Source organism: Pan troglodytes, chromosome 2, assembly GCF_028858775.2.
Source record: "Pan troglodytes isolate AG18354 chromosome 2, NHGRI_mPanTro3-v2.0_pri, whole genome shotgun sequence".
In the NCBI taxonomy this organism is placed as follows: domain Eukaryota; kingdom Metazoa; phylum Chordata; class Mammalia; order Primates; family Hominidae; genus Pan; species Pan troglodytes.
The window spans coordinates 200,179,780-200,207,357 of NC_086015.1; the positions used below are offsets into that span (position 1 = coordinate 200,179,780).

The 27,578-nt window shown below is 45.7% G+C and overlaps 2 protein-coding genes across 60 annotated transcripts in view; both read right to left on the minus strand.

Moving 5' to 3' along the window:
- Positions 1–2,136, minus strand: part of MELTF (melanotransferrin) — a 43,040-nt gene extending 40,904 nt beyond the window's left edge. For 8 of the 10 annotated variants that reach the window (XM_016940223.4, XM_063806528.1, XM_063806527.1 and 5 more), the window contains exons 1-2: positions 1,889–2,136; positions 7–161 (exon numbers count right to left, since the gene is read on the minus strand). In XM_016940223.4, the coding sequence (XP_016795712.1) occupies positions 7–161; positions 1,889–1,937 (204 nt within the window). In that variant the 5' untranslated portion in view covers positions 1,938–2,136. The remainder of the gene's footprint in view (positions 1–6; positions 162–1,888) is intronic. The other 2 variants (XM_063806530.1, XM_063806529.1) reach the window with 1 other exon arrangement.
- A 14,182-nt stretch (positions 2,137–16,318) lies between these two features.
- DLG1 (discs large MAGUK scaffold protein 1) overlaps positions 16,319–27,578 on the minus strand; it is a 262,007-nt gene continuing 250,747 nt past the window's right edge. For 25 of the 50 annotated variants that reach the window (XM_009447101.3, XM_063806514.1, XM_063806502.1 and 22 more), the window contains 2 exons: positions 24,827–24,918; positions 17,866–18,120 (listed from right to left, as the gene is read on the minus strand). In XM_009447101.3, coding sequence (XP_009445376.1) covers positions 18,014–18,120; positions 24,827–24,918 — 199 coding nt within the window. In that variant the 3' untranslated portion in view covers positions 17,866–18,013. Of the gene's footprint in view, positions 18,121–24,826; positions 24,919–27,578 lie in introns of all 50 variants that reach the window. The other 25 variants (XM_063806507.1, XM_063806523.1, XM_063806510.1 and 22 more) reach the window with 2 other exon arrangements.

The window sequence follows — 27,578 nt, forward strand, 5'->3', positions numbered from 1 at the left end:
ACTCACCGCGATGAGCCGGACGCAGTGGTCGGCGGAGGTGCCCTGGACGCAGAGGAGGGAGGGCTGGATGCCCGCTTCCCGGAAGGCCTCACTCATGTTGCCGCACTTGTGCTGCTCTGGGTCCGAGGTGGCGCACCACCGCACCTCCATGCCACCGAGCACTGCGGGCAGAGGACCGTGAGGCCCGGCTCCCCCGCCATGCCCAGCCCCGGCCCACCATGGAGGGTGGCTCCAGCAGTTCTGTGTGAGCCCATTCGCCTGGACAGCCAGTCCTCTAGGGCAGCCCTGCCCTCCCACAGGGAGGCACTAGGCGCAGAGACAGGGGAAGGGCTGCTATTCCGGTGCTCAGGGCCTCGCTGACCAGGGGCACAGCTGCTGGCAAATGGAATGGCCCAGAACCCGGCCCTTTATGGAGGAATGGGAGGGTCTACAGGTCGCTTCTCAGCTACCCCCACCCGGTGGGAGCACTGGCTAGGGAGTCTCGGCAGGCCCTGGAAGTGGAAGTTTCTTCCCCTCTCCAGGCCTCCTGAAGAGGGTGCTCGTGTAGGTTCCCTCACCCAGCAGTGTCCCTGGGCCTTCCTCATGAACTGGGACAGGAGAGTGAGGTGAGGGGGCTGTGGGTGGGCTGCCCTCCAGGAGCCCTGCCCCCTCGGGGAGTGTCTGCGATTATGCTGGCTGCAAAGCCACCCTCGGTGGGCACAGTGCCAGGCCCTGCCAAGGGAAGACGGCAGGCACAGAGGGGAGGCTGAGGACCCATCAGGGTAGGTTCAAGCCTCTCTGAGCCTGCTTCATCTTCTGAGAGAGGAGATAAAAACCCCACCTTCTGTGTTGAAAGTAAACCCCCTTGTAGAGAGCCTGAGACACCCACATCCTCAGTGGACTTCTGCTTATGCCTCAGGATCTGACCGGGTCAGAGTCCCTGAGAGCTCCCAGGCTAGGGGCCCACAGGAAGGGGTGCTGGAGCCCCTTGGGGCCGATGACTTTCAGGCCTGAGCTCCTCTGCCATTCACCCTGCCCCAGCCAGCACTGCCAGAGGCCTGTGCAGGAGGGAGGGAAACGCATGACTCCGCCCGAAACCAGGTCACCCTCCCGTGGCAGCCCCACCAGCCCAAGGGCCGAGACTGAAGCTTCCTCCACAGCCCTCCCCTCCCCACTCCTGGCGGAGGCCTGGAAAGTCGAACTGCCCTCCCCTCCGCAGCGCTCCAAGCCCCCCACCACCCAGGCGGGAAACTGCAAAGTTCAGACGGGGCGGGGGTGGGGGTGGCTTCATCGTTTGCATTGATGAGTGCGTCGCCTGCGGCCACAGCGGTGCCACGAACTCCATCCCCTCGGCGGTCGCCGCCCGCGATCCCCGCGAGCCGCTCCCCGAGGTCCCGCCTCCCGTCCCACCATCCCGGGCCCTGACTCCCCGGGGCGCCGACGCGAGGGGACCCGGCCTCCGTCCCCACCTCCATCCCTGCATGTGCAAGGCCCCCCCCCGGGCGGACTCCCGCGCCTCCCGGTCAGTCCCTCTGAATCTTCTCCCGCGGGGGCTCGGGAGCAAGAGCTGCTCTGAGCCCCCAAAGTCTTCCTGAGTTCCTGCGCCCGTCAGGAGGGGCCGCCCTCTGGGAGCTCCTCTCCACACTCCGAGGCCTCCCCACCACGCCTCAGCCCGCGCTTCTCCTTGGAGCGTCGGAAGCCTCGGGTGTTCAAGGCCCGGCTCAAGGCCGCCTCCTCCAAGAAGCCTTCCAGACATCCCCGTCTGCGCTTCAGTGCTAGCTCCCTCCGCCGTCCTCACTCGACCCCGAGCCCCTGCCTCCCCCGTCTCACTCCCCCGGAGCCGCAGGCTCAGGCGCATTTCCAGCCCCGGGACCCCCGCCCGCCGTCGGCTCTCACAGCGGGGCCTCACCGGTGCGCAGAGCCAGGAGCAGCCACAGAGCCCCGCTCGGAGCCCGCATGGCGCCGTCGGGGCTGACTGGGGCCGGGCTGGGGCTGGGTCCGGGTCCGAGGAAGTCAGCAGCAGCCGGGCTTCCTCCCTGCTCCCCCCTCACGCTGGCCCGAGCTCCTTAAGTGCGGCCGGGAGTTCCCGGGCGGAATCCACGCCCCTGGGGCGCAGGTCACCTCCCGCCATCCCCGGACCCCACCCCGGGCTGCCCCGGCGCGCCCCCTGCTGGAGGCCTCACGCTCGGGCCCGGGCAGCGCTGCTCGGGGCTCTTCCCCTCAACCTGCTACCCCGCATTCCAGGGCGTCCTTCCCTCCTCTTGTCCTAGAAAGACTCCAGATACCGCGTCTAACTGGAGAGGGAAACGCTCAGATGTGGAAGCAAGAAGAGGTCAGAATCCCAGGGTCGGGGCTGGAGGGCAGCTGGAAGATGATCTCATTCACGCAGCAGCTCCCTCCCAGCGCACCTGCACACAGGATCTGGGATACAGGCGAGCCCAGGCCGACCGCCCTGGCGAGGCAGGAGCTGGGCAGGGGCATCTCGGCCTAGCCGACTGCCTCTCCTCGGGCCTAGAGACGGGAGGTGACTTGCCCGAGTCAGGCACCCAGTCAGTGGCAGAGCCAGCTGATCGGAAGGTGAGAAGAGGACCAGAGAGGAATTGGAGGAAGCGGAAAAGGAGAAACAGGCGGAGAAGGGGAGGAAGAGAGTGAAGAAGGTGAGGGAGGAAAGGGTGGGTTGACCGTGTTTCTAGGACAGTGGTTCTCACTGTGGTCCCTAGGCCAGCAACGTGAGCATCACCCTGGAACTTGCTGGAAATGCAAGTGCTCAGGCCCCACCTCCGACCCACGGGATCGACAGCTCTGGGGGCGGGGCCCACAATCTGTTTTTATTTCGGGGCACAGCAAATGTTGAGAACCACTGTTGCAGGCGGGCAAAAGCTGCACTCCCCATGTGGTTGGGGATGCGGGGAATGAACTGAAGAAATTGTTAGTCATCTGCCTCCATTTAGGTCTCACCTTTTGTCATCAGCCCCTCTGAGTACTCAGAAATAATGTCTCTCTCTCTGACATGGGTAAGTACAACAGTGAGAGAGAAGAGATCCCTCTGAGTTTGTCTGTCCTTGAGCTTGCTCTGCGCCCTGGGGAAGGAAGGCCTCCCTCCTATGGGGCCATGAAGCTACTGCTTATCACACACTGGATCAGGGGAAGGAATATGGGCTGGGCTTCAGGAGACTCGAGCTCTACTTTTTAAAAACCAGCGACTTACAGACCCTGGGCGAGTTCATCGCCCTCTCTGGGCTTGTTCCCCACATGTAAAAGGTAGGTCATGATGGCCGTGAGGTGCCATACTTTCCGTCTCCTGTCTGCTCTGGAGGACTTGTGCTGTGGAAGCTGTTTCTCCATCCCCCCAGATGGATCCCTTCTTCCTAGTTTGCACAAAGGTGCCGAATGGACTAGCAGGCAGCCTTGCTAGAGGGGCTAATGGCTTGTCCTAAGAAGGTGGAATAAATAGAAGTGTCCTTCACAAGCCTCGTCCTCCTGACCACGAGGATAGAAAGGCTCAGTTGGCACATCCAGGAGCCACCAGATGACTGGCAGGATCTGTTTGATGACTAAGTCCTTCCTTTGGCAAAACTCCACATGACGCTGATAGGGAGTGAGAACAACCATAACCTAAGAGGTTTGCTCGGCTCTTTCACAATGAAGTTCTTCCCTTATCTCTTGGGTGTCATTCAGCTGTGACTCATCAGTGAACTTGCTGCCTCTGGGTTCTCAGGGATTCTACATCGGGCCGTTTGCCCAGGGTTGGCATGAACGCGCATCACCTTTGTGGAATGGGGAAGTCTGCCTCAGCTTGAGCCAGGATTCTGCCATTTCTGGGGTCCAGACATACTTGGGTGTGCCAGAGAAATGGGTGGGATGTAATGAGAGAGTAATAAGCCAGTAGTTTAACCGACAAACAGCCTTCTGGAGGAGCAGAAGCTGAGGTTAGTTTGGTCCCCATTCGAGACTCATATTGAGATTAGAGGGAGAGCATACAAACTAAAGGAACTGGTTTCACTGACACTTCGATCAGATTCTGGGGCCTAAGCAGCTCTGCCTGAGCCTCCCTGACCCTACCCCGTAATACGAAATACAAAGAGCTCTTCTCCACTCTTGCCAAAGACACAGCTCTGGCTCTCCAAGGATTCAGAGTGCCCAGAAGCATTGAGCTTGCTTGTCAGGGAATCGAGGCACAGTACATCCCATGGAGGGAATACACTACAGGCAGCCTCAGAAAGAGGGGGCCTTTGACAGGAGATTGAGAAGGTCCCTCAGCAGGTAGTGGCTAATGAGTCAGCAAAGGGTGAACTCCTTTACCCAAAACGGAGTAAAATATTTTACTTAGGAAAAAATACTTTTCAACAAATCATAATTTCTGTTTGTCTATTTCTATGGCCCGCAATGTCTTTAAGAACAAGCCAAATAGTTTTCGTTCTGGGGAACCGTTGGAAGGCTGGTGTGCCCTGAGAAAGTTTGGGTGTGAGCACCTGCAGTAGTGTGATGTCAGAGGATGTTACGCTCTTGCTGACTGGTTGGGGTGTCAGCACCTGCAGTAGTGTGCTGTCAGAGGATGTTACACTCTTGCTGACTGGTTGGGGTGTGAGTACCTGCAGTAGTGTGATGTCAGAGGATGTTACACTCGTGCTGACTGGTTACTGTGTGAGCACCTGCAGTAGTGTGATGTCAGAGGATGTTACGCTCTTGCTGACTGGTTACTGTGTGAGCACCTGCAGTGGTGTGATGTCATAGGATGTTACACTCTTGCTGACTGGTTGGGGTGAGTACCTGCAGTAGTGTGATGTCAGAGGATGTTACACTCTTGCTGACTGGTTGGGGTGAGTACCTGCAGTAGTGTGATATCAGAGGATGTTACACTCTTGCTGACTGGTTGGGACATGAGCACCTGCAGTAGTGTGATGTCAGAGGACGTTACACTCCTGCTGACTGGTTGGGGTGTCAGCACCTGCAGTAGTGTGATGTCAGAGGATGTTACACTCTTGCTGACGGGTTGGGACATGAGCACCTGCAGTAGTGTGATGTCAGAGGATGTTACACTCTTGCTGACTGGTTACTGTGTGAGCATCTGCAGTAGTGTGATGTCAGAGGATGTTACACTCTTGCTGACTGGTTACTGTGTGAGCACGTGCAGTAGTGTGATGTCAGAGGATGTTACCCTCTTGCTGACTGGTTGGGGTGTGAGCACCACAGTCGTGTGATGTCAGAGGATGTTACACTCTTGCTGACTGGTTGGGGTGTGAGCACCTGCAGTAGTGTGATGTCAGAGGATCGTACACTCTTGCTGACGGGTTGGGGTATGAGCACCTGCAGTAGTGTGATGTCAGAGGATGTTACACTCTTGCTGACGGGTCGGGGTATGAGCACCTGCAGTAGTGTGATGTCAGAGGATGTTATGCTCTTGCTGACTGGTTACTATGTGAGCACCTGCAGTAGTGTGATGTCAGAGGATGTTACACTCTTGCTGACGGGTTGGGGTATGAGCACCTGCAGTAGTGTGATGTCAGAGGATGTTACACTCTTGCTGACGGGTTGGGGTATGAGCACCTGCAGTAGTGTGATGTCAGAAGATGTTACTCTCTTGCCGACTGGTTGGGGTGTGAGCACCTGCAGTAGTGTGATGTCAGAGGATGTTACGCTCTTGCTGACTGGTTGGGACGTGAGCACCTGCAGTAGTGTGATGTCAGAGGATGTTACGCTCTTGCTGACTGGTTGGGACGTGAGCACCTGCAGTAGTGTGATGTCAGAGGATGTTATGCTCTTGCTGACTGGTTACTGTGTGAGCACCTGCAGTAGTGTGATGTCAGAGGATGTTACACTCTTCCTGACTGGTTGGGGTGTGAGCACCTGCAGTAGTGTGATGTCAGAGGATGTTACACTCTTGCTGACGGGTTGGCGTGTGAGCACCTGCAGTAGTGTGATGTCAGAGGATGTTACGCTCTTGCTGACTGGTTGGGATGTGAGCACCGCAGTCGTGTGATGTCAGAGAATGCTACACTCTTGCTGACTGGTTGGGGTGTGAGCACCTGCAGTAGTGTGATGTCAGAGGATGTTACGCTCTTGCTGACTGGTTACTGTGTGAGCACCTGCAGTAGTGTGATGTCAGAGGATGTTACACTCTTGCTGACTGGTTGGGATGTGAGCACCGCAGTCGTGTGATGTCAGAGGATGTTACACTCTTGCTGACGGGTTGGGGTGTGAGCACCTGCAGTAGTGTGATGTCAGAGGATGTTATGCTCTTGCTGACTGGTTACTGTGTGAGCACCTGCAGTAGTGTGATGTCAGAGGATGTTACACTCTTCCTGACTGGTTGGGGTGTGAGCACCTGCAGTAGTGTGATGTCAGAGGATGTTACACTCTTGCTGACGGGTTGGCGTGTGAGCACCTGCAGTAGTGTGATGTCAGAGGATGTTACGCTCTTGCTGACTGGTTGGGATGTGAGCACCGCAGTCGTGTGATGTCAGAGAATGCTACACTCTTGCTGACTGGTTGGGGTGTGAGCACCTGCAGTAGTGTGATGTCAGAGGATGTTACGCTCTTGCTGACTGGTTACTGTGTGAGCACCTGCAGTAGTGTGATGTCAGAGGATGCTACACTCTTGCTGACTGGTTGGGGTGTGAGCACCTGCAGTAGTGTGATGTCAGAGGATGTAACGCTCTTGCTGACTGGTTGGGGTGTGAGCACCTGCAGTAGTGTGATGTCAGAGGATGTTACGCTCTTGCTGACTGGTTACTGTGTGAGCACCTGCAGTAGTGTGATGTCAGAGGATGTTACACTCTTGCTGACTGGTTACTGTGTGAGCACCTGCAGTAGTGTGATGTCAGAGGATGTTACACTCTTGCTGATGGGTTGGGGTGTGAGCACCTGCAGTAGTGTGATGTCAGAAGATGTTACACTCTTGCTGACTGGTTACTGTGTGAACATCTGCAGTAGTGTGATGTCAGAGGATGTTATGCTCTTGCTGATTGGTTACTGTGTGAGCACGTGCAGTGGTGTGATGTCATAGGATGTTACTCTCCTGCTGACGGGTTGGGGTGTGAGCACCTGCAGTAGTGTGATGTCAGAGGATGTTACACTCTTGCCGACGGGTTGGGGTGTGAGCACCTGCAGTAGTGTGATGTGAGAGGATGTTACGCTCTTGCTGACTGGTTACTGTGTGAGCACCTGCAGTGGTGTGATGTCATAGGATGTTACTCTCCTGCTGACGGGTTGGGGTGTGAGCACCTGCAGTAGTGTGATGTCAGAGGATGTTACACTCTTGCCGACGGGTTGGGGTGTGAGCACCTGCAGTAGTGTGATGTCAGAGGATATTATGCTGTTGCTGACTGGTTACTGTGTGAGCACCTGCAGTAGTGTGATGTCAGAGGATGTTACGCTCTTGCTGACTGGTTGGGACGTGAGCACCTGCAGTAGTGTGATGTCACAGGATGTTACACTCTTGCTGACTGGTTGGGGTGTGAGCACCTGCAGTAGTGTGATGTCAGAGGATGTTACGCTCTTGCTGACTGGTTGGGACGTGAGCACCTGCAGTAGTGTGATGTCACAGGATGTTACACTCTTGCTGACTGGTTGGGGTGTGAGCACCTGCAGTAGTGTGATGTCAGAGGATATTATGCTGTTGCTGACTGGTTACTGTGGGAGCACCTGCAGTAGTGTGATGTCAGAGGATGGTACACTCTTGCTGACGGGTTGGGGTGAGAGCACCTGCAGTAGTGTGATGTCAGAGGATGTTACGCTCTTGCTGACTGGTTGGGGTGTGAGCACCTGCAGTAGTGTGATATCAGAGGATGTTACAGTCGTGCTGACTGGTTGGGGTGTGAGCACCTGCAGTAGTGTGATGTCAGAGGATGTTACACTCTTGCTGACTGATTGGGGTGTGAGCATCTGCAGTAATGTGATGTCAGAGGATGTTATGCTCTTGCTGACTGGTTTGGGTGTGAGCACCTGCAGTAGTGTGATGTCAGAGGATGTTACACTGTTGCCGACTGGTTGGGTGTGAGCACCTGCAGTGTGATGTCAGAGGATGTTACCTCTCTTGCTGACTAGTTAGGGTGTGAGCACCTGCAGTAGTGTGATGTCAGAGCATGTTACACTCTTGCTGACTGGTTGGAGAGTGAGCACCTGCAGTAGTGTGATGTCAGAAGATTTTACACTCTTGCTGACTGGTTGTGGTGTGAGCACCTGCAGTAGTGTGATATCAGAGGATGTTATGCTCTTGCTGACTGGTTACTGTGTGAGCACCTGCAGTAGTGTGATGTCAGAGGATGTTACACTCTTGCTGACTGGTTGGGGTGTGAGCACCTGCAGTAGTGTGATGTCAGAGGATGTTACACTCTTGCTGACGGGTTGGGGTGTGAGCACCTGCAGTAGTGTGATGTCAGAGGATGTTATGCTCTTGCTGACTGGTTGGGGTGTGAGCACCTGCAGTAGTGTGATGTCAGAGGATGTTACACTCTTGCTGACTGGTTGGGATGTGAGCACCTGCAGTAGTGTGATATCAAAGGGTGTTACACTTGCTGACTGCTTAATCTGAATTTGTATATCGAGAACAATGGCAGACATGTTGAGGAAGTTTTAGGAATAAAAGCTTTTTTTTTTCTTTTTTTGCATCTTTATAGGAAAGAATTTTTTTCTGTGAAGCATATGTAGGAGAAGTCCTGTCCATTTGGGCTGTGCCAAACTCTATGTCCAGGATTTTCAAAGGCAGAGTCTATGTTTGATCATTTCTGTGCTCATCACAGAGCCTTAAACACAGAGGATGATTTCTCAGTGTGAACTGTTATGTTTTAGGATGTTATTAACTATCATTACTGGTGTCTGATGCTGCTGAAGGGAAGAATGAGAAGAGCCACAGGATCTGGGGACTATGGTGGCCCCAAAGAGCTGTGTGAGCAGTTTCAATGGCATGGCCAGGGCTGAGGCTCAGCCAGGAAACTCAACTCCATGAGGGCAGGGATGGTGTCGTGTCTACCACCGATCCCAGTGTCTAGCATCAGGTCCAGAATATAATAGGATTCAATACATAATTATACTATTATAAATGAAGGGAAGAGTGAACAGAGTATCTCAAGATATTTGGCTAAGAAGGGAGAGGGGCTGTTTTCAGGGGGTTCAGCGTTGAGGGTCAGTTTTTACAGGAGAGATTTGATCAGAGTGTGAAGAATAAGATCCAGACAAGCAGAGTGAGCAGGAAGAAAGGAAAACAAAGCTTCTTCCCTGGGGATGGGCGGGGGGAGGACGGGAAAGGTTCCAACTGAGTTGAACCTGCCATCGAGTGTCAGTCTCTCAATGCTGAGCTCAGTTTATTATCAAACCACAAAAGCTTTCTTTTCCTGAAAACTTACTTGCAGTTCAGACTTTAATATGTAGAAGAGGATTATAAAGACTCAAAGATGAACTTTGGAGATATAGTTTTAAAGCCATTAATTAATCTCCATCAACTTCATTGAATATAAGAGTTAATCTGAGAAGAAACCAGTATAAAAGGGGGTAAAGAGTGAAGACGTAAAAATCAAGAATACTATATTTGGCTTTGTCACTAAAGACTTTCAGAGAAATTATTTATACCCCAGCTACTTCCAAGGAGGGCTTCAGCTGACTTATAAAGGAAACATATATGCACAAGGAAGATAAAATCACAAAGCATGTTCGAGAAGGGAGATTATTATGCAGGAACCAGAAAAGAAAGACTATAATTGAACAAAGAAATTGGCTTAGAGATTTATAGTCAGACTTTTTTTTTTGGAGATGGAGCTTCACTCATGTCGCCCAGGCCGGAGTGCAATGGCACGATCTCTGTTCACTGCAACCTCCGCCTCCCGGGTTCCTGCCTCAGCCCCCCAAGTAGCTGGGATTACAGGTGCACGCCACTGCACTCGGCTAATTTTTGTATTTTTAGTAGAGACAGGGTTTCACCATGTTGGCCAGGCTGGTCTTGAATTCCTGACCTCAGGTGATCCACCCGCCTCGGCCTTCTAAAGTGCTGGGATTACTGGCATGAGCCACCGCGCTCGGCCTCTAGTCAGACCTTTTTATCCCCCCAACCCTACCAATTTGCAAATGAAGCCACTGCCAACACTTGAAAGAAGGCTGTTTTCAGACCCTTAAAAAGCCACGGCAGTGACGACTTTACTACACCACAGCGGCTGGCAGGTTCTGGAGTAGAGCTGTGTACTCTCATCTGCCCTGGTACTTCGCTGGGGAAAGGAACACAATATAAAATGCCACCGAATACGAGGCATCTCAAGTGGTAAAGGCGGCACAGGAAGCACATTGCCAGTGTGAAGTGGCCACCCAAGGACTGCAGGAACTCAGACACCAAGGGCTGTGACTGGCCAGGTTTCTGCAGGTGAAGGGACTTAGGGTGGCTTTGAAGAAACTAGAGCTTTGATAAGGGGACTTGGGTGGTGAGGACACAACAGATGGGAGGTGGTGTTGGCAAAGGAGGCATCCGCACTGACGAACAGCTATGACAAGCTCCGAAGAGGGTGTATGAATAAGAGGTATGGCCGGGGAGGTTAGTGCTGGCAGAGGACTTACTGATCACATACTGTATTCCAGGAACTACACTTTCACAGGTGAATTAATTCATCTGGATTTAGGATACATGAAGGTCACTGAAGAGAGGGAAATAAAAGTTGCACTTTAGGAAAAGTTAGCGGGTGGGTAGCTGGATCAGCAAGGGAGCAGATTAGAGGCTGGGAGATGATTTAAGAGGCTACTGTAATAATCCAGGCCTGGGTGGGGTAAGAACCTGGATTTGAGTGATGACAGTGGAAATGAGCGCAAGAAAAAATATCACGTTCAGGAAGAATTAATAGCATTTGGTGTCTGATGGGAGGTGACCGAGAGAATATAAAGTATAACCATGATTAGCTACAAGTAGAAAAGTAGTTTAAAAGTTTAGTAAAGCTTTTTCCTAGGAAGGGTATGTCAGATAAACTAACTCTGAACCAAGCACTGAACTTTCAGAGAAAGGGATCTATCTAAAAGACGTCTTTTCTAGTCTTAAATACCACTAGGGAAGTAGATATTTTTGATCAGATGACACGCGATGTAGAAAACCTTTTTGTAGAGACTTGGCAGTGTGGAACATATGGGACTTTCATACGCTGCGCCTTGTCTTTAGCTGTCCCATCTGTGAGGTAAATGTACCCAATTTTAGACATCCTAAAGAAGATAGATTACATCACTCTTTCTAATCTTTTCCACCATCAGAAAATTCATTATATCATTAATTCATTAGCAAATTTCACATTGTTTTTTTGTACTGACTTGTGTATAAAGAAATTCATTCGACTGGGTTCAGTGGCTCATGCCTGTAATGCCAGCACTTTGGGAGGCCGAGGTGGGCGGATCACAGGTCAGGAGTTCGAGACCAGCCTGGCCAATGTGGTGAAACCCTGTCTCTACTAAAAATACAAAAATTAGCCGGGCATGGTGACAGGCGCCTGTAGTCCCAGCTACTCAGGAGGCTGAGGCAGGAGAATCGCTTGAACCCAGGAGGCGGAGGTTGCAGTGAGCCGAGATCGCGCCACTGCACTCCAGCCTGGGTGACAGAGAGGCTTCATCTCAAAAAAAAAAAAAAAAAATTCATTCTACTGTAGTTATAAACCGTCCAGATGAAATTGGTTGTTAACAGTTGACTGGCAGAAATAGGATGAATGTATGTGCAATACCAGTAGTTTATTTCTTCTTTCGGTAAACACCAGTTATTTCCTAAGGATTACTCTGGAGCCGGCTGAAAGGAGGGACCTACAATTTCTTTCACACACAAGTGAGCCATCGCACTGTGGTTAAGATGGAGGAGACTGTCAAGGCCACGCGTGCTACCTGCACGTAGGAAAAGGCTGAGTGTGAGCATCGGTGGAACCAGGCCTCATCAAGGATTCCTTAAGCACACTGCACTAGAATTAGATTACTATAAATTGCATAAGTAATATTTAAAATGCGTAGAGGTTACCACCTAAAGAAAACAGTAATTTGGAAAAACAATCCTTTGTCTGGAATCCAACAAACCCCATTTTCTTAAAAGATCAGGGTTTTGTCTCCATGGACTGTTTTCTAAATTATAAGGATATGAGACAATCCCATCTTCAGCAATGGCCTGTCTGCAGTTCATTTTCTTCTCATTCACTGCTGTCCTAGACTGACTACATTTATTTCACCTAGGACATCAGTAATGAGTCAGGCAGCAGTCACTGGTACACCTAGCTACTGGATCATTAGTGTTTTTTCCTGAGGGCTTGAAATTCTGAAGTGCTCATTCTTGCAGTCATTCCTGCTTTCGACACAAATTTCTTCTGTAAACAGGCTCTTGGGATCCATCACTCTGCCTTTAAAATGTGTTTCATGATGACAGGCTCCTGTGCGACCAGCTAAGCATGTGGATGCTCACGGCACTGATGAAGTGGGGGCGTGGGGGTGGGGCCGGGCCCATCATGGCTTTCAGCATCAGAACCCCTTTTCTGCTTGCTGCCTCTTGTTCCTGTAGGTGTAGGGTGGCAAAGAAATACACAACTATCACGGGAAAAAATGAAAATAACCCCAAAGTCCTTCAAGCAGTGAATGAATAGGCTGCGGTGGGTGCATCCACACAATGGAATACTGCTCGGCAATGAAAACCATGCATTCCTACCCAATACATTTTGCTAAGCCACACCCCAAACGCTGCATTATACTCCATACGACATTCCGGGAAAGGCAAAACTACAGGCACTGTGAACAGATCGGCGGTTGTCACAGACTGGGGCTGAGAGGAGGTCTGGATGACATAGGGAGAAGCATCAGAGAATTTCTTTGGGACAGTGGGACTGTTTCGCAGTCTTGATTGTGGTGGTGATTACACGACTCTCTGCATGTGTCAAAACCTAGGACGATACACCAAAAAAGCGAATTTTACTGTAGACAAATTATAAAGATAGAAGACAGCAGCTTCCCCTGGGGTGGGAGTAGTGACCAGGCGGAAGCTGAGTTCACCTGGGGTGCTGGTCAGGCTCTATTTACTGAGCTTCATGATGGTTACACAGAGGTTGTTTACCTGTAAAGAAGTATTAAGGTATATGTACACTTACATCTATGCATTTTACATGGATGTTATACTTCAATAAAGTCACCTGAGCCCCATCTCTGTTCATGATGCTGTTTAGTAGACGCTAGGGTTTATTGTTTTGCCAGCTCTTAGGTAACCATTTGGGGTGTAGTGGGGAAAGAGCCAGTGGTGGAAAGTTAGTTAAGTAGTGACTATTCCTAGTCAAAGACAAAATATTTTATCCGGGCGATTTAAGTAATACTTTTCACACTATTATTTTAGGCCTGTTTTGAGACTCTCCACAACTAATGTTCTGGAGAACTGCTAGGAGCCGTTGGGTCTAGGACCGTACAGAAATGAGAACGGCTTATGAAACCTTGATGCTGTCCAGTTCCATGACTGAGACTGAGCAAGGGTGGGCCACAACTCACAGCACCTTTGACAAAAAATAGGGATCCTTTGAAGAGAACAGCAAACATGACTATAGAAACTGAAATGTAAATAATTTAAATTCTGTTAAAGGAAATTTCCCTATAGGTGAAGAATGGTAGATAATATTCTGAAACACAACCCTTCATAAGGGGAAGAATAAAAGTATCAAGTATCAGATGATATGATTGTGTGTGTGTGGGCTTTTTTTTGGGGGGGGGGACAGAGTCTTGCTCTGTCGCCCAGGCTGGAGTTCGGTGGCGCGATCTCGGCTCAGTGCAAGCTCCGCCTCCCGGGTTCACGCCATTCTCCTGCCTCAGCCTCCCGAGTAGCTGGGGCTACAGGTGCCCGCTACCACGTCTGGCTAATTTTTTATATTTTTAGTAGAAACGGGGTTTCACTGTGTTAGCCAGGATGCTCTCCATCTCCTGATCTTGTGATCCGCCCGCCTCAGCCTCCCAAAGTGCTGGGATTACAGGCTGAGCCACCGCGCCCGGCCGATTGTGTTTTGTATACAGCACTTCAGCCCTTATAACAATCCTGCAAGGTAGTCATTCAAATCCCATTTAAAACATTTGCAAAATTAAGGGTCAGGTTAATCTCCACAAGAGAAGCTGGAAGAATTCTAAGCCTCTGATTCCAAAGGAGAAGGGAATTAGCTTTTAGAGTGTTCTATGTGCTAGTTCCCTTTATCTGGAATCTTACTGATCCTCAATATGTCTCCATTTTACAGATAAGTAAACAGTTAAGAGGGATTATGTGACTTGCCCAAAGTTATGTAAGTGGCAGAGTGGCATTCAAATCAAGCTAATTCCACAGCCCACATTCTTCACATCAGAGGGCACTGCTGCCAAAGTCAGTGAGAGGTATACTGTGCAATTCTGGAGGGAGATAAATGGAATCTTAAACGTTAGACTTAACTACCAAATGCTCTACACTACGGTCGGGAAAGTGACACCCATGTTTTTCCCTGGTATCTTTCAAAATGCAACTTCTTCATTGTAATATAATAAATAATGTACCAATATTTGTAACAGCAGAAATTCAAACCTTCAGGGATTGAATAAACCACAAAATCCAGCTCTTAGAATGGGAGGAAAAGGAAATTTGTATGGTAGGAAAACTATTTTCTAGGAGTCAGGAATTAAAAGTTCTAATCCTGGCTCTGTCCAATTTGCAGTGTAACTTTGTAAAGCCATAGGGGTCTTTAGGCTTCTATTTTATCGCATGTAAATTAAGAGTATTCAAGGCAGAGAATCTTAGAAGGTAACTGCTCTAATATCTTAGAAAACAAATTTTACTAATTACTAAAATTCCTGAATTGCCATCTTTGGAGTTTAAATACTATATAGTGTTTAGCAAGTATTTGTTAACCAGAGCATATTTTGCTGGAATGAGCTCTGCAGGCTTGCTTCCATTATTATTATTATTATTATTATTTTTGAGATGGAGTTTTGCTTGTTGCCCAGGCTGGAGTGCAATGGCGTGATCTCGGCTCACTGCAATCTCTGCCTCCTGGGTTCAAGCAATTCTCCTGCCTTAGCCTCCCGAGTAGCTGGGATTACAGGCATGCGCCACCACACCTGGCTAATTTTGTATTTTTAGTAGAGAGAGACAGGGTTTCTCCATGTTCGTCAGGTTGGTCTCGAACTCCCAACCTCAGGTGATACGTCTGCCTTGACCTCCCAAAGTGCTGGGAATACAGGCATGAGCCACCGCACCTGGCTTGCTTGCTTCCATTATTTATTGAAGAGTCCTAGGTAGTCACAGAACAGGAAAGCAACCAGATAGATAGCTACAGCCAAATTTAAGAGGCATTTTTCTTTTTGCCAACTTAAAAAGGTATGAAGAGGCATATTAAAAAATATAGACTTTACAAAACGTGAAACTGTATTATTCTCTGGGTATTACAATAATGGACTCTTTTTTTAAATAAATATTGTTTCAATTCCGGTTCTAAAAGGTTGTCATGTCACTGGCAGGGCTAGGCTATTCTGGTTCTGAAAGGTTCCTTCCTTGGCATGTCACTGTGGCAGGGCTAGGCTGACTTGTTTCCCACAAATAGTCTTTTCAGCTGTGATGAGAGTCGCTTGTTTTGTGGGTCTGTCCTTACTAATTGTATGACTTTGGGCAAGGATTTTCATCTAAAAGAGTCTTTCCTTATTTGTAAAGCATTGCTAGAATAATAATTTAAGTTACAGTTCTTTACACAGTAGGGGGTGAAAAATGAGGCAGCCAAGTGTATTGGAAAGAATGTAGATTGGGGCAGAGAGGCTCGGATCCAAACACTAAGCACTGCCTCTTATTAGCTAAGTCATCTTGGGCAAGTGATTTAATGTAAACCTTACAGTGGGGCTAGTAACACCACCTTCTCTTTTTTTTTAATTAAGAAGTACGATACTAAAGTGGCTATTGCATAATACTCAGCAATTAGTAATCTCATTATTGATAATCCTATACAATCTAGAAAGCTGCACATATATTCTTACAAAAAAATCACTTAACAAGGACATCCAGAAAACAATGTTATGTAGATTTTAATATATAAATGGCATCCTTTTATAACCACTTGATATTTTACAACATGTGACTATTTGGTAAATACTTCAAAATAGCTTATGCTGGGGTCTTGTAAGGCAGTTTCTGAAGCTCTTGAGATTTTACAACAGTTTTCTTCATACTAGTGTGTTTCTATGTGGTTAACAACCTACGACATTTAGTCTAACAGCAGCACTGTGTATTTCAATGTGGTAACACACTCTGCTGCCTAATGGCTCTTGGATTCGGTTATAAATTACATGATGCCTCAAATTGTTTCAAGAAAATGTTAGCTTGCAAAATATATTTTTTTCTTTCAAAATTCAAGACACACTTAACATATGGATTTTACAATACAGTTTATTAGCTGTTCTCCTCTTCTTCATAAATGGAATGGATAATGTTGATAATTCTTTACAAACCAGTACTCATTTCTTTAAGAAACTGTAATGAGGAGGTTGTCAAAAACACATATCTAATAAACAACTCCAAAGAGCAATGGGAAGCCAAATATTAATATGAAGGACCAGAGAAACTGATTTGTGAAATAATTTCTACCTTTCACTAACATTTCTTAAAATTGCTCACCATGAAGATTTGTGCAATTCTAGTGCAGAGCAGTGGAGGAAAGCTGTCTGAGGGGAAAACACACACATAAATGGGGCTTTTGCCTGCCTTCCTATTAATAAAAGGAGAACTAGAAGGAAAGGGCAAGGACCAAAATCAAACCTGATGACAAGAACAACAGTAACAACAAGGACAACAACAAAAAACCTCAGGAACCATTTGAAAACTTTTGTAGAAAAGAGGAGAATATGCCCATACTTTTACTTATAATTTCCCTAAATGTTTCCTCCTCATGACCACCATGCCCCCATTTTCAGTTCACATGATTAAGGAAGATAAGTCTATTCAATTAATATTTAATTTAAAAACCAAACAAAAAGTTAGGAGTAGGTGGCAAAAGAAACAAAATATATTTTAAATATATATATATGTTTGTGTGTGTGTGCAACTATGTAAAGAAAATAATTCCCATAGTTACAGTTTAGTTAAAGAAAGTTTTATATATATATTTATATATATTTTATTATAACAAAATAGGCAGCTATTGTGGGTAAAATATTCAGTAAAATCTGACTCCTAAGAATACATTTGAAGTTTTAGGCTATGAATTGGACTCCTTTCCATTGCCATGATGGTTACTACGTCACCACTGTAACGTCTGATTTATCTGTATTTATATCTAGGAAATTTTCTCAATCTTCTGTGTAAAAGGCGAACTTCCTTAGCACCTGAACATGGCCTCAATTCACGAAATGTGATGATCATTTACATATGAACAACTTTTGTAAGACACGATAGTGTTGCTCAAGTAGATTAAAAACATTGAAACGTTGTTATTCCTCGCAAATGTCCTGGGAAAAAAGAACTGTCAAATACTAAAAGGCTTTAAGAATGCTGAGGAAAAAATGAAATCCCTCATGAAAGTCAACTCAGACATGAATTTTTAAATTAAAAAATGTTGTCCTTATTTATCTATAATGAAACAATTGCTTTGATAGAAGTTGATTGAGAAAAGGACTTGAGAGTAATACACTGGCCAAACCATGCTATTAAACTGAAGCGTGCACAGTTGCTCAAAGTCTACTAAATCACTGATTAAAACCACTTTTTCATTTGTACTGAAATTTGAAAAGAATGTATATAAAGCTTTTCCAAAAATCTCTTAAAGTTACTTTCCCTTAAACATTAAGGAATTTTACCACAATTTCTGCGTCTCCCCACATTCTTAATAGCTGGTCAGGCCATTCCATCTTCAGTTCTGAAAAATGGCCACTAACCAATAGTGACATTAAATAATACACACGATGTAACTTGAAGGAGACACTACATGTGAAAAAGAAGCTGCAGACCATGATGTGTGGGATACAATTCAACATGAAATCAGTACTCAAGAAAGACTCCAGAGGAAAGGGCAAAGAGATGCCAAAGAAAATGGAATTGTGGAAAAGAGAAACAGAGAAACATGAGTTTTCATAGCCTTTCTTTTGCCGGAACCCAGATGTAAGAACCAGATTGTTCTTCTATGATCTGTTTCACTTGGTTGTAAATGTCTTCCAGCGTATCCCCCTGTACAATAGCTGTAATGATAGAAACAAAATCAGAAATCTCCATTAATTGTCTATTTTTGCCATTACAATTATTGGTGAAATAGTAGAAGCTAGTATCTTTGAAAAAGTTACTCATCCAGGAAGAATCACCGTTTACACACTGTTCACTTAGAAAAAAAGGCTCACTTCATTAATTTTCCTATTTATATAGTATAAAATTTTTATCTTAAAAATGGATCAAAAAGTAAGACTTGGAGATCTTTTGTTCTTTTACCATCTGAGCATATATTAGCTTTATTATTTTAAAACAAATTATTTTCTTAACTTTCCTGATTTCTCCATAAATGTATGTAGAAAAAAGGAAACTGGGTACAATCCCATAGACAGGATGATGTAAGGATAATTTTTTTTTTTTTTTTGGGGTAGGATCTTGGGGGAAAAGAGCTGATTACAGATTGATACTACTTTTTTCAGTTAAGCTAGCATGTCAGGTACTGTAGTATAGGTGAATTGAGATACCTAAGCTAGCTTGTTAGTGGTTAGAGACTTAACAATCAATGTTTATTTGCTGTCTGAAATAATGTGTGAAAAAAAGAGTAACAATTACTAACAACTAATTCTTTGGAAATAGCTGAAGCCCCTGAGGTCTGTGAGGGATTAGTTAATAAAGCAAACAAACAAACAAAAACAAAGTATCGCTAGACAGCACTAAGCATGAGTAACTTTTTAAGAAAGAAAGAAAATGTTTATGGTTGGGCATGGTGGCTCATGCCTGCAATCCTAGCACTTTGGGAGGCTGAAGTGGGAGGGTTGCTTGAGGCTAGGAGTTTGAGATCAGCCTGGGGAACATAGTGAGACCCTGTGTATTTAAAAAAAAAAAAAAATTAGCTGGGCATGGTGGTGTGTGTCTATAATCCTGGCTACTTGGGAGGCTGAGACAGGAGGATGATCTCTTGAGCCCAGGAGTTCACAACTGCAGTCAGCTATGATCGTACCATTGGATTGTACCATTTGCCTGGGTGACAGAGTGGAACCTTGTTTCTCGTAAAAAAGTTTACATATAAATGAAATAATTGAGAATTGCAAATTAACTAAGTCGCTTACTAAACTACAAAAAAATGCCCAGTGATCTTGGAAGAGCATCATAGGTGTAGATTTCCATGGTCTGAAAAACTGAGCATAAAATGTCAAAGGGGGATTTTAAATAATACTGTCTATTTGGTACCTGAGATGATGTGCATAGAAGAAAGACGTTGTATGTAGGTAGGAAGCACTTATAGCTAGGAACGCCTGAATAACCAAGAATTTTCAGTAACATAATATTCGCTAGTATCAGTTTTGTGAGACTTCTACCTTTTGAGCTAAATGCAGACATGCCTCAATGTCCCTGAAGACTCAGTTCATTTGACAAAATACTTGGTTCGTGGGTTTGGCATCTTGATGCACCCCAACAGCACAGGACAGAATCCCAGAGCATTTCATAGTTTAGGTTGACAACAGCACGCAAGGATTTATTTTAGGAGAAAACAGTCAGGAACTGACTTGGGAAATATACATTTTGCTTGCTTACTTTGTAAATTCATTAATGGAATGGTTAGTAGACCAGGGAAACTGGGAAAGCATAAGGCTGCAGACACCTTAACCATGTGATTAAAATTAGCATCACAAGTAACGGCACAAGTAGACTTTGTAAACCTCCTTGCATGATACACAGAGGACACATCATTACTTCATTGCTATTCCTGCCCCAAATGCAGAACCTAAATCGAATTATGAGAAAACATCAGATAAATCCAAATTGAGGGAGGGACATTTTATAAAAGAATGGGTCTTTGGCCGGGTGCAGTGGCTCACGCCTGTAGTCCCACCACTTTGGGAGGTCAAGGTGAAGGTAGGCGGATTGGATGAGTTTGAGACCAGCCTGGGCAACATGGCGAAATCCTGTCTCTACAAAAAATACAAAAATTAGCTGGGCATGTTGGCTGTAGCCTGTAGTCCCAGCTCCTTGGGAGGCTGAGGTGGGAGGATCACTTGAGCCTGGGAGGTGGAGGTTCCAGTGAACTGAGATTGCACCACTGCACCCCAGCCTGGGCGACAGAGCGAGACCCTGGCTCACAAAAAACAAAACGAAACAAAAAATCCCCCCTAGTGTTTTTACTCTTAAAAAACGTCAGTCAAGGTCATGAATAACAAGACTTGGGAACTATTTCAGATTAAAGAACATTAAGGATGTGATAATTCAATACAACACGTGAGCCTCCACTGGATCCTGCACCAGAACAGAAAAACCATTTTTTTCCATTTTGCTCTAAAGAGATTAGAAGAATAGTGAAATACTAATAAGATCTATAGTTAGATGAGACAAATAATTATTAAATTTCCTGATTTTGATAATAAAACTATGATTCTATAAGGGAATATCCCTGTTTTTTAGAAAATACACACTGAAATATTTAGAAGTAAAGGGACATCTACCTGAAACTTACTCTCAAGTATATCAGAAAAAAGACTATAAATGTGGTAAAATGTTAACACTTGAGGAATTTGGGTGAAGGGTACATGAAACTCCCTGTACTATTCTTGTAACTTCTATTTAAGTCTGAAATTAGTTTGAAAAAAATAAGAAAGCACAAGGTTTACAAACCATGACCCTTACTGATACTCAGTGTGAATGTCAAATTTAGGCTGATATTATTTCAAACAAATAAGTAACAACAACAAAAATGTCCAAAGACTTGAGGAGGAAGTTAAAGGACAAGGCGAGTAAGATAAGAATATTGGGGAGTCGCTACCTACTTTTTTTTTTTTTTTTAAACAAATAGTATTTCAAAACGGATCAAAGGGCAACTAATCATTAAAAAGGGGCCAAGACTACACAATAGGGAAAGGCTAGTGTCTTAAATAAATGGTGCTGGAAAATCTGGATATCCACATGCAAGAGAACGAAACTAAACCCTTATCTTATACAAAATTAACTTGAAATAGACTAAAGACTTAAATGTAAAACCAGAACCATAAAACTCCTAGAAGAAAACACAGGGAAAAAAGCACCTTCGCACTGGTCTTCGATGATTTTTTGGAAAGCACAGGCAGCAAAATAAAAAATCATCAAGTGGGACATCAAATAAAAAATCTACGCAGCAAAGGAACAATCAACAAAATGAAAAGGCAACCTATGGAAGAGGAGAAAATATTTCCAAACATGCAATTGGTAAGGGGTTAATATCCAAAATATGTAAGAAAATCATTAGCAAAATACCAAATAATCCATTTAAAAAATGGGCAAAGGACTGGAATCGACATTTTTCCAAAGAAGACATACAGATGGCCAGCAGGTATCAGTAAAAGTGCTCAACCTCATTAATCAGAGCAATAGAAACCAAAACCATAATGAGGCTGGGTGCGGTGGCTCACGCCTGCCATCCTAACACTTTGGGAGGCTGAGACGGGCGGATCACTTGAGGCCAGGAGTTTGAGACCAGTCTGACCAACATGGTAAAACCCTGTCTCTACTAAAAATACAAAAATTAGCCGGGTGTGGTGGCATGTGCCTGTAATCCCAGCTATTCAGGAGGCTGAGGCATGAGAATCACTTGAACCCAGGAGGCAGAGGTTGCAGTGAGCTGAGATCATGCCACTACACTCCAGCCTGGGTGACAGAGCAAGACTCTGTCACAAACACACACGCAAACCATAATGAAATATCACCTTAGACCTGTGTGGATGGCTGTTATCAAAAAGATAAGAGATAACAAGTAGGCAATGGTATGAAGAAAAGGGAACCCTGTACACTGTTGGTGGGAATGTAAATGAGTAAAGCCATCACAGAAAATAGTGTGGACATTCCTCAAGAAATTATTATTACTATTATTATTTTTGAGACAGAGTTTCACTCTTGTTGCCCAGGCTGGAGTGCAATTGTGCGATCTTGGCTCACTGCAACCTCCGCCTCCCCAGGTTCAAGCAATTCTCCTGCCTCAACCTTCCAAGTAGTTGGGATTACAGGCATGCACCACCACGCCCGGCTAATTTTGTATTTTTAGTAGAGAAAAGGGGTTTCGCCATGTTGGTCAGGCTGGTCTCGGACTCCTGACCTCAGGGGATCTGCCCACCTGGGCCTCCAAAAATGCTGGGATTACAGGCATGAACCACTGTGCCCAGCCACCTCAAAAAATTAAAAACTGAGTTATTATATGATCTAGCAATCCCACTACTCGATATATATACAAAGGAAAGGAAACTGGGCCAGGCATGGTGGCTCACACCTGTAATTCCAGCACTCTGGGAGGCTGAAGCAGGCGGATCACTTGAGGTCAGGAGTTTGAGACCAGCACGGCCAACCCTGTCTCTACTAAAAATACAAAAATTAGCTGGGTGTGGTGGCATGTGCCTCTAGTCCCTGCTACTTGGGAGGCTAAGGCAGGAGAATCAACAGAACCCAGGAGGCGATGGTTGCAGCAAGCTGAGATCACACCTGCATTCCAGCCTGGACAACAGAGTGAGACTCTGTCTCAAAACAAAACAATAAAAACAAACAAAAAGCCAACAACAACAACAAGAAAACCAAAGGAAAATAAATCGGTATGTTGAAATCTGCACTCCTATGTTCACTGCAACATAATCAACAATAGCCCAGATATGAAAATCACCTAAGAGTCTGTCAAAAGATGAATGAGCCAGGCCCGATGGCTCTCGCCTGTAGTCCCGGCACTTTGGGAGGCCAAGGCGGGCGGATCACCTGAGGTCAAGAGTTCGACCAGCCTGACCAACATGGGGAAACCCCATCTCTACTAAAAATACAAAATTAGCTGGGCATGGTGGCACATGCCTGTAATCCCAGCTACTCAGGAGGCTGAGGCAGGAGAATCGCTTGAACCCGGGAGGTTGTGGTGAGCTGAGATCATGCCATTGCACTCCAGCCTGGGCAGCAAGAGCAAAACTCCATCTCCAAAAACAAAAAAGATGAATGAATAAAGAGAATATTGTAGGCCAGGTGCAGTGCACCTATAATCCAAGCACTCTGGGAGGCTGAGGAAGAAGGATTGCTTGAGCCTAGGAGTTTGAGACCAGCCTAGGCAACATAGCAAGACCCTGTCTCTACAAAAATAAAAAATTAGCCAGGTGTGGTGTTGCACGCCTGTAGTCCCAGCTACTAAGGAAGCTGAAGAGAGAGAATTGCTTGAGCCCAGGAGGTTGAGGCTGCAGTGGGCCATGATCATGACACTGTACTCCAGCCTGGGCAAGAACAAAAACCTGCCTCAAAAACAAACAAAAAAACCAAAAACAGGCCGGGCACGGTGGCTCACGCCTGTAATCCCAGCACTTTGGGAGGCCGAGTCGGGTGGATCACGAGGTCAGGAGATCAAGACCGTCCTGGCTAACATGGTGAAACCCCATCTCTACTAAAAATACAAAAAATTAGCTGGGCGTGGTGGCAGCTGCCTGTAGTCCCAGCTACTTGGGAGGCTGAGGCAGGAGAATGGCGTGAACACGGAAGGCGGAGGTTGCAGTGAGCCGAGATTGCGCCACTGCACTCCAGCCTGGGCGACAGAGCCAGACTCCATCTCAAAAAAAAAAAAACCCACAAAAAAACCCCCCAAAAAACCCCAAAAACAAACAACAACAAATATATATATATATACACACACACATATATGTATGTATGCATGCATATGGTATATATACAACTATGGAATATTTTATTAGGCCATAAAAACGAAAATCCTATCATCTGCAACAACCAACATGAGTGAATGTGGAGGACCTTATGCTATATGAAATAAGCCAGACACAGAAAAGCAAATACTGTATTTCATTTATACGTGGAATCTAAAAAAGTAGAACTCATAGAAACAGACAGGTGGTTTCCAGGGACTGCAGAGTAGAAGAAATGGGGAGATGTTAGTGAAAGGGCACAAACTTTCAGTTTTAAGATGAGTAAATTCTGGGGATCTAATATACAGCAATAGTGACTATTGTTAATAAAGAGTAGATCTTAAGCGTCTTCCCTACACACACAAAATGGTAACTGTGTGGTTAAAGACATGTTAATTTGATTGTGTTAATCAACTTACAATGTACACATTTATCAAATCACATTATATGCCTTGAATATATACGAATTTTGTCAATTATACCTCAACATGGCTAGAGAAAATGGATCAAAATTTATAAAGGATAAGAGAAAAATCAGAGTTTCATAGAAGAAATCTAAATCTATTTTTCTCTGGTCAAGTATGAATTATTCCTGTTTTTGCTGTTCTAATCAATAACCTAAGAAACATTAAATTTCAAGATTCCTGGCTGGGCTCGGTGGCTCACCGCTGTAATCCTAGCATTTTGACAGGCTGAGGCAGGTGGATCACCTGAGGTCAGGAGTTCGAGACCAGCCTGACCAACATGGCGAAACCCCATCTCTACTAAAAATACAAAATTAGCTGGGCGTGGTGGCACAAGCCTGTAATCCCAGCTACTCGGGAGGCTGAGGCAGGAGAATCACTTAAGCCAGGGAGGCGGAGGTTGCGGTGAGCCGAGTCATACCATTGCACTCCGCTTGGGTGACAGAGCGAAACTCCGTCTCAAAAAAAAGGTTCCCCAGCACCACTGCCTAGGCTGGATGATACTAGTTACTACGGGTAGATGTAGGCATAGTTCAAAATCCACCTGAATGGGTCGGTTCACATGGCTTCAAAGCAAAATTCTATCTTAAAGAGGACTGTTACAACACGGTTCCAACCTGTGAAATGTTCAGTAAACTCCTGTTCCAGTTTCATGGCTCTCTCAAATGTTTTTCTGGCTTGTTCTTCTGTTAGACGCTTATTCATTTCCCTACGAAAATAAATGTAGAAATTGATAATTACCAAATTATAATACTTTTTAAAAAAAGATGGCAAAGGAGAGAAGACACATAAAATAGAAAATCATGAAAAGTTGAACTCTGCTGAAAATATGAATGTCATTAAAAACTTGAGTCATTCTGGTCATTTCTGGGAATTTTTTTTTTTTTTTTTTTGAGACAGTGTCTGACACTGTCACCCAGGCTGGAGTGCAGTGGCACGATCTCAGCTCACTGCAACCTCCGCCTCCTGGGTTCAAGTGATTCTCCTGCCCCCATCTCTCAAGTAGCTGGATTACAGGCATGCGCCACCACGCCTGGCTAATTTTTATATTTTTAGTAGAGATGGGGTTTCACCAAGTTGGGCAGGCTGGTCCCAAACTCCTGACCCCAGGTAATCTGCTCGCCTTGGCCTCCCAAAGTGCTGGGATTACAGATGTGAGCCACCGAGCCCAGCCTGTTTCTGGTATTTTTAAAAATAATAGGCTGGGCATGGTGGCTAATACCTGTAATCCCAGCATTTTGGGAGGCCAAGGCAGGTGGATCACTTGAGGTAAGGAGTTCAGGGCCAGCCTGGCCAACAAGACGAAACCCCGACTCTACTAAAAATATAAAAATTAGCTGGGTGTGGTGGCGCATGCCTGTAATCCTAGCTACCTGGGAGGCTAAGGCAGGAGAATCGCTTGAACCCAGGAGGCAGAGGTTGCAGTGAGCCGAGATCATGCCACTGCACTCCAGTCTGGGCGACAGAGCGAGACTGTCTCCACAACAACAAAATAAATAAATAAACAAAAATAAAAAAATAAAAACTAGATTTAGTCACTGAGTATGTTGCTGTATACTTGGAATGACAGAGGGTTTTAACAAATTCTGCATCAGCTCAGTGTACCCAAAAAACCTATTCATTAATTTATGATACTTTTGACTTTGATGAAAATTTCATATTAAAATGACTTAGAGATCTACCTATCAGTTTACAGAAAATAAGGGGACAAACAACCATATAAATAACACCATGAGAAGGTAATCAGAAAATACAGTCTGGGGAAACATCTGCAGAAGAAATGACCTGGTTTCTATCACAAATAAATGGGAGGTGTGGCGGGGTGGGGGCATAAAAGAGAGATGTGGAGAGAGAATCTGTAGGTTAAACAACTTAACCAACTGCCATGAATAGATCTTACTAAAAATTTCATTCCAACAAACTGAAGAAACACAAACAAAACTTATGAAATAACCAGCAACATTTGAACTTTATCAAATAATTATTATTTTAAGTACGATAATCAGTGACTTTTTGTAAGAAATTATCTTTCAAATACACAGTGATGTACACAGACAAAATGATAGGAATGTCTGAGACTTGTTTCAAAATAATCTGGAATGAAGGTGTAAGGAGGTGGGTGTGAGTGGAGAGAGACAAGATGGGTCATAAGTGGATAATTATTGCTGCAGCTGGATGATGAGTATAGAGTTCGTTCCCAACTTAAAGGAAAGCCTTCAATATTTTGCCATTAATTATGACGTTTGCTTTGATATTTTGTAGAGTTACTGTCTAGTATTCTTTCATCCCACCCTACAAAATTCTCTGCAGCATTTCTCGTAAGGGAGGACTACAGGTAATAAACTCTTTCAGTTTTAATTTATCTGGGCATGTGTTAATTTCTCCCTCATTTTTGAAGAATAGATTTGCCAGATACAGGATTCTTTGTTGACAGTTAAATTTTTTTTTTCCTTCAGTGTTTTGAACCCACTGTTTTCTGGCCTCCAGAGTTTCTGATAAAATATCTGCTGGCAGGGCATGGTGGCTCAAGCCTGTAATCCCAGCACTTTGGGAGGCCGAGGCAGGCGGATCACCTGAGGTCAGGAGTTCGGGACCAGCCTGGCCAACATGGTGAAATCCCGTCTCCACTAAAAATACAAAAATTAGCAGGGCGCAGTGGTGAGTCCCTGTAATCCCAGCTACTAGGGAGGCTGAGGCAAGAGAATCACTTGAACCCGGGAGGCAGAGACGTTGCAGTGAGGTGAGAATGAGCCACTGCACTCCAGCCTGGGAGACAGAGTAGACCCTGTCTCATAAAAAAAAAAAAAAAAAATCTGCTGATTGCTGGGCAAGGTGGGTATTTATTTACACCTGTAATCCCAGCACTTTGGAAGGCTGAGGTGGGTGGATCACTGGAGCTCAGGAGTTCGAGACCAGCCTGGGAAACATGGCAAAATCCTCTCTAAAAAATACAAAAATTAGCCGGGCGTGGCGGTGCATGTCTGTAGCCCTAGCTGCTTGGGAGGCCGAGGTGAGAGGCTGCTTGAGCCCAGGAAGTTAAGGCAGCAGTAACCTGGGTAAGCAGTGAGCCACTGCACTCCAGCCTGGGTGACAAAGCGAGACCTTGTCTCAAAAAACAAACAAACAAAAACAGTGACTGGTAATCTTATTGGGAAATCCCTTGTGTGTGGTAAGTTGCTGCTTTCAAGATTCTCTCTGTATTCTGACACTTTGATTATAATGTGCCGCAGCGTGGGTATCTAAGTTTATCCTGCTTTGAGTTCATTGATTTTCTTGGATTATATTCACTTCTTTCATCAAATTTGGGATGTTTTTGGCCATTATTTCTTCAGACAATCTCTCTGCCCTTTCTCTCTCTATTCTCCTTCA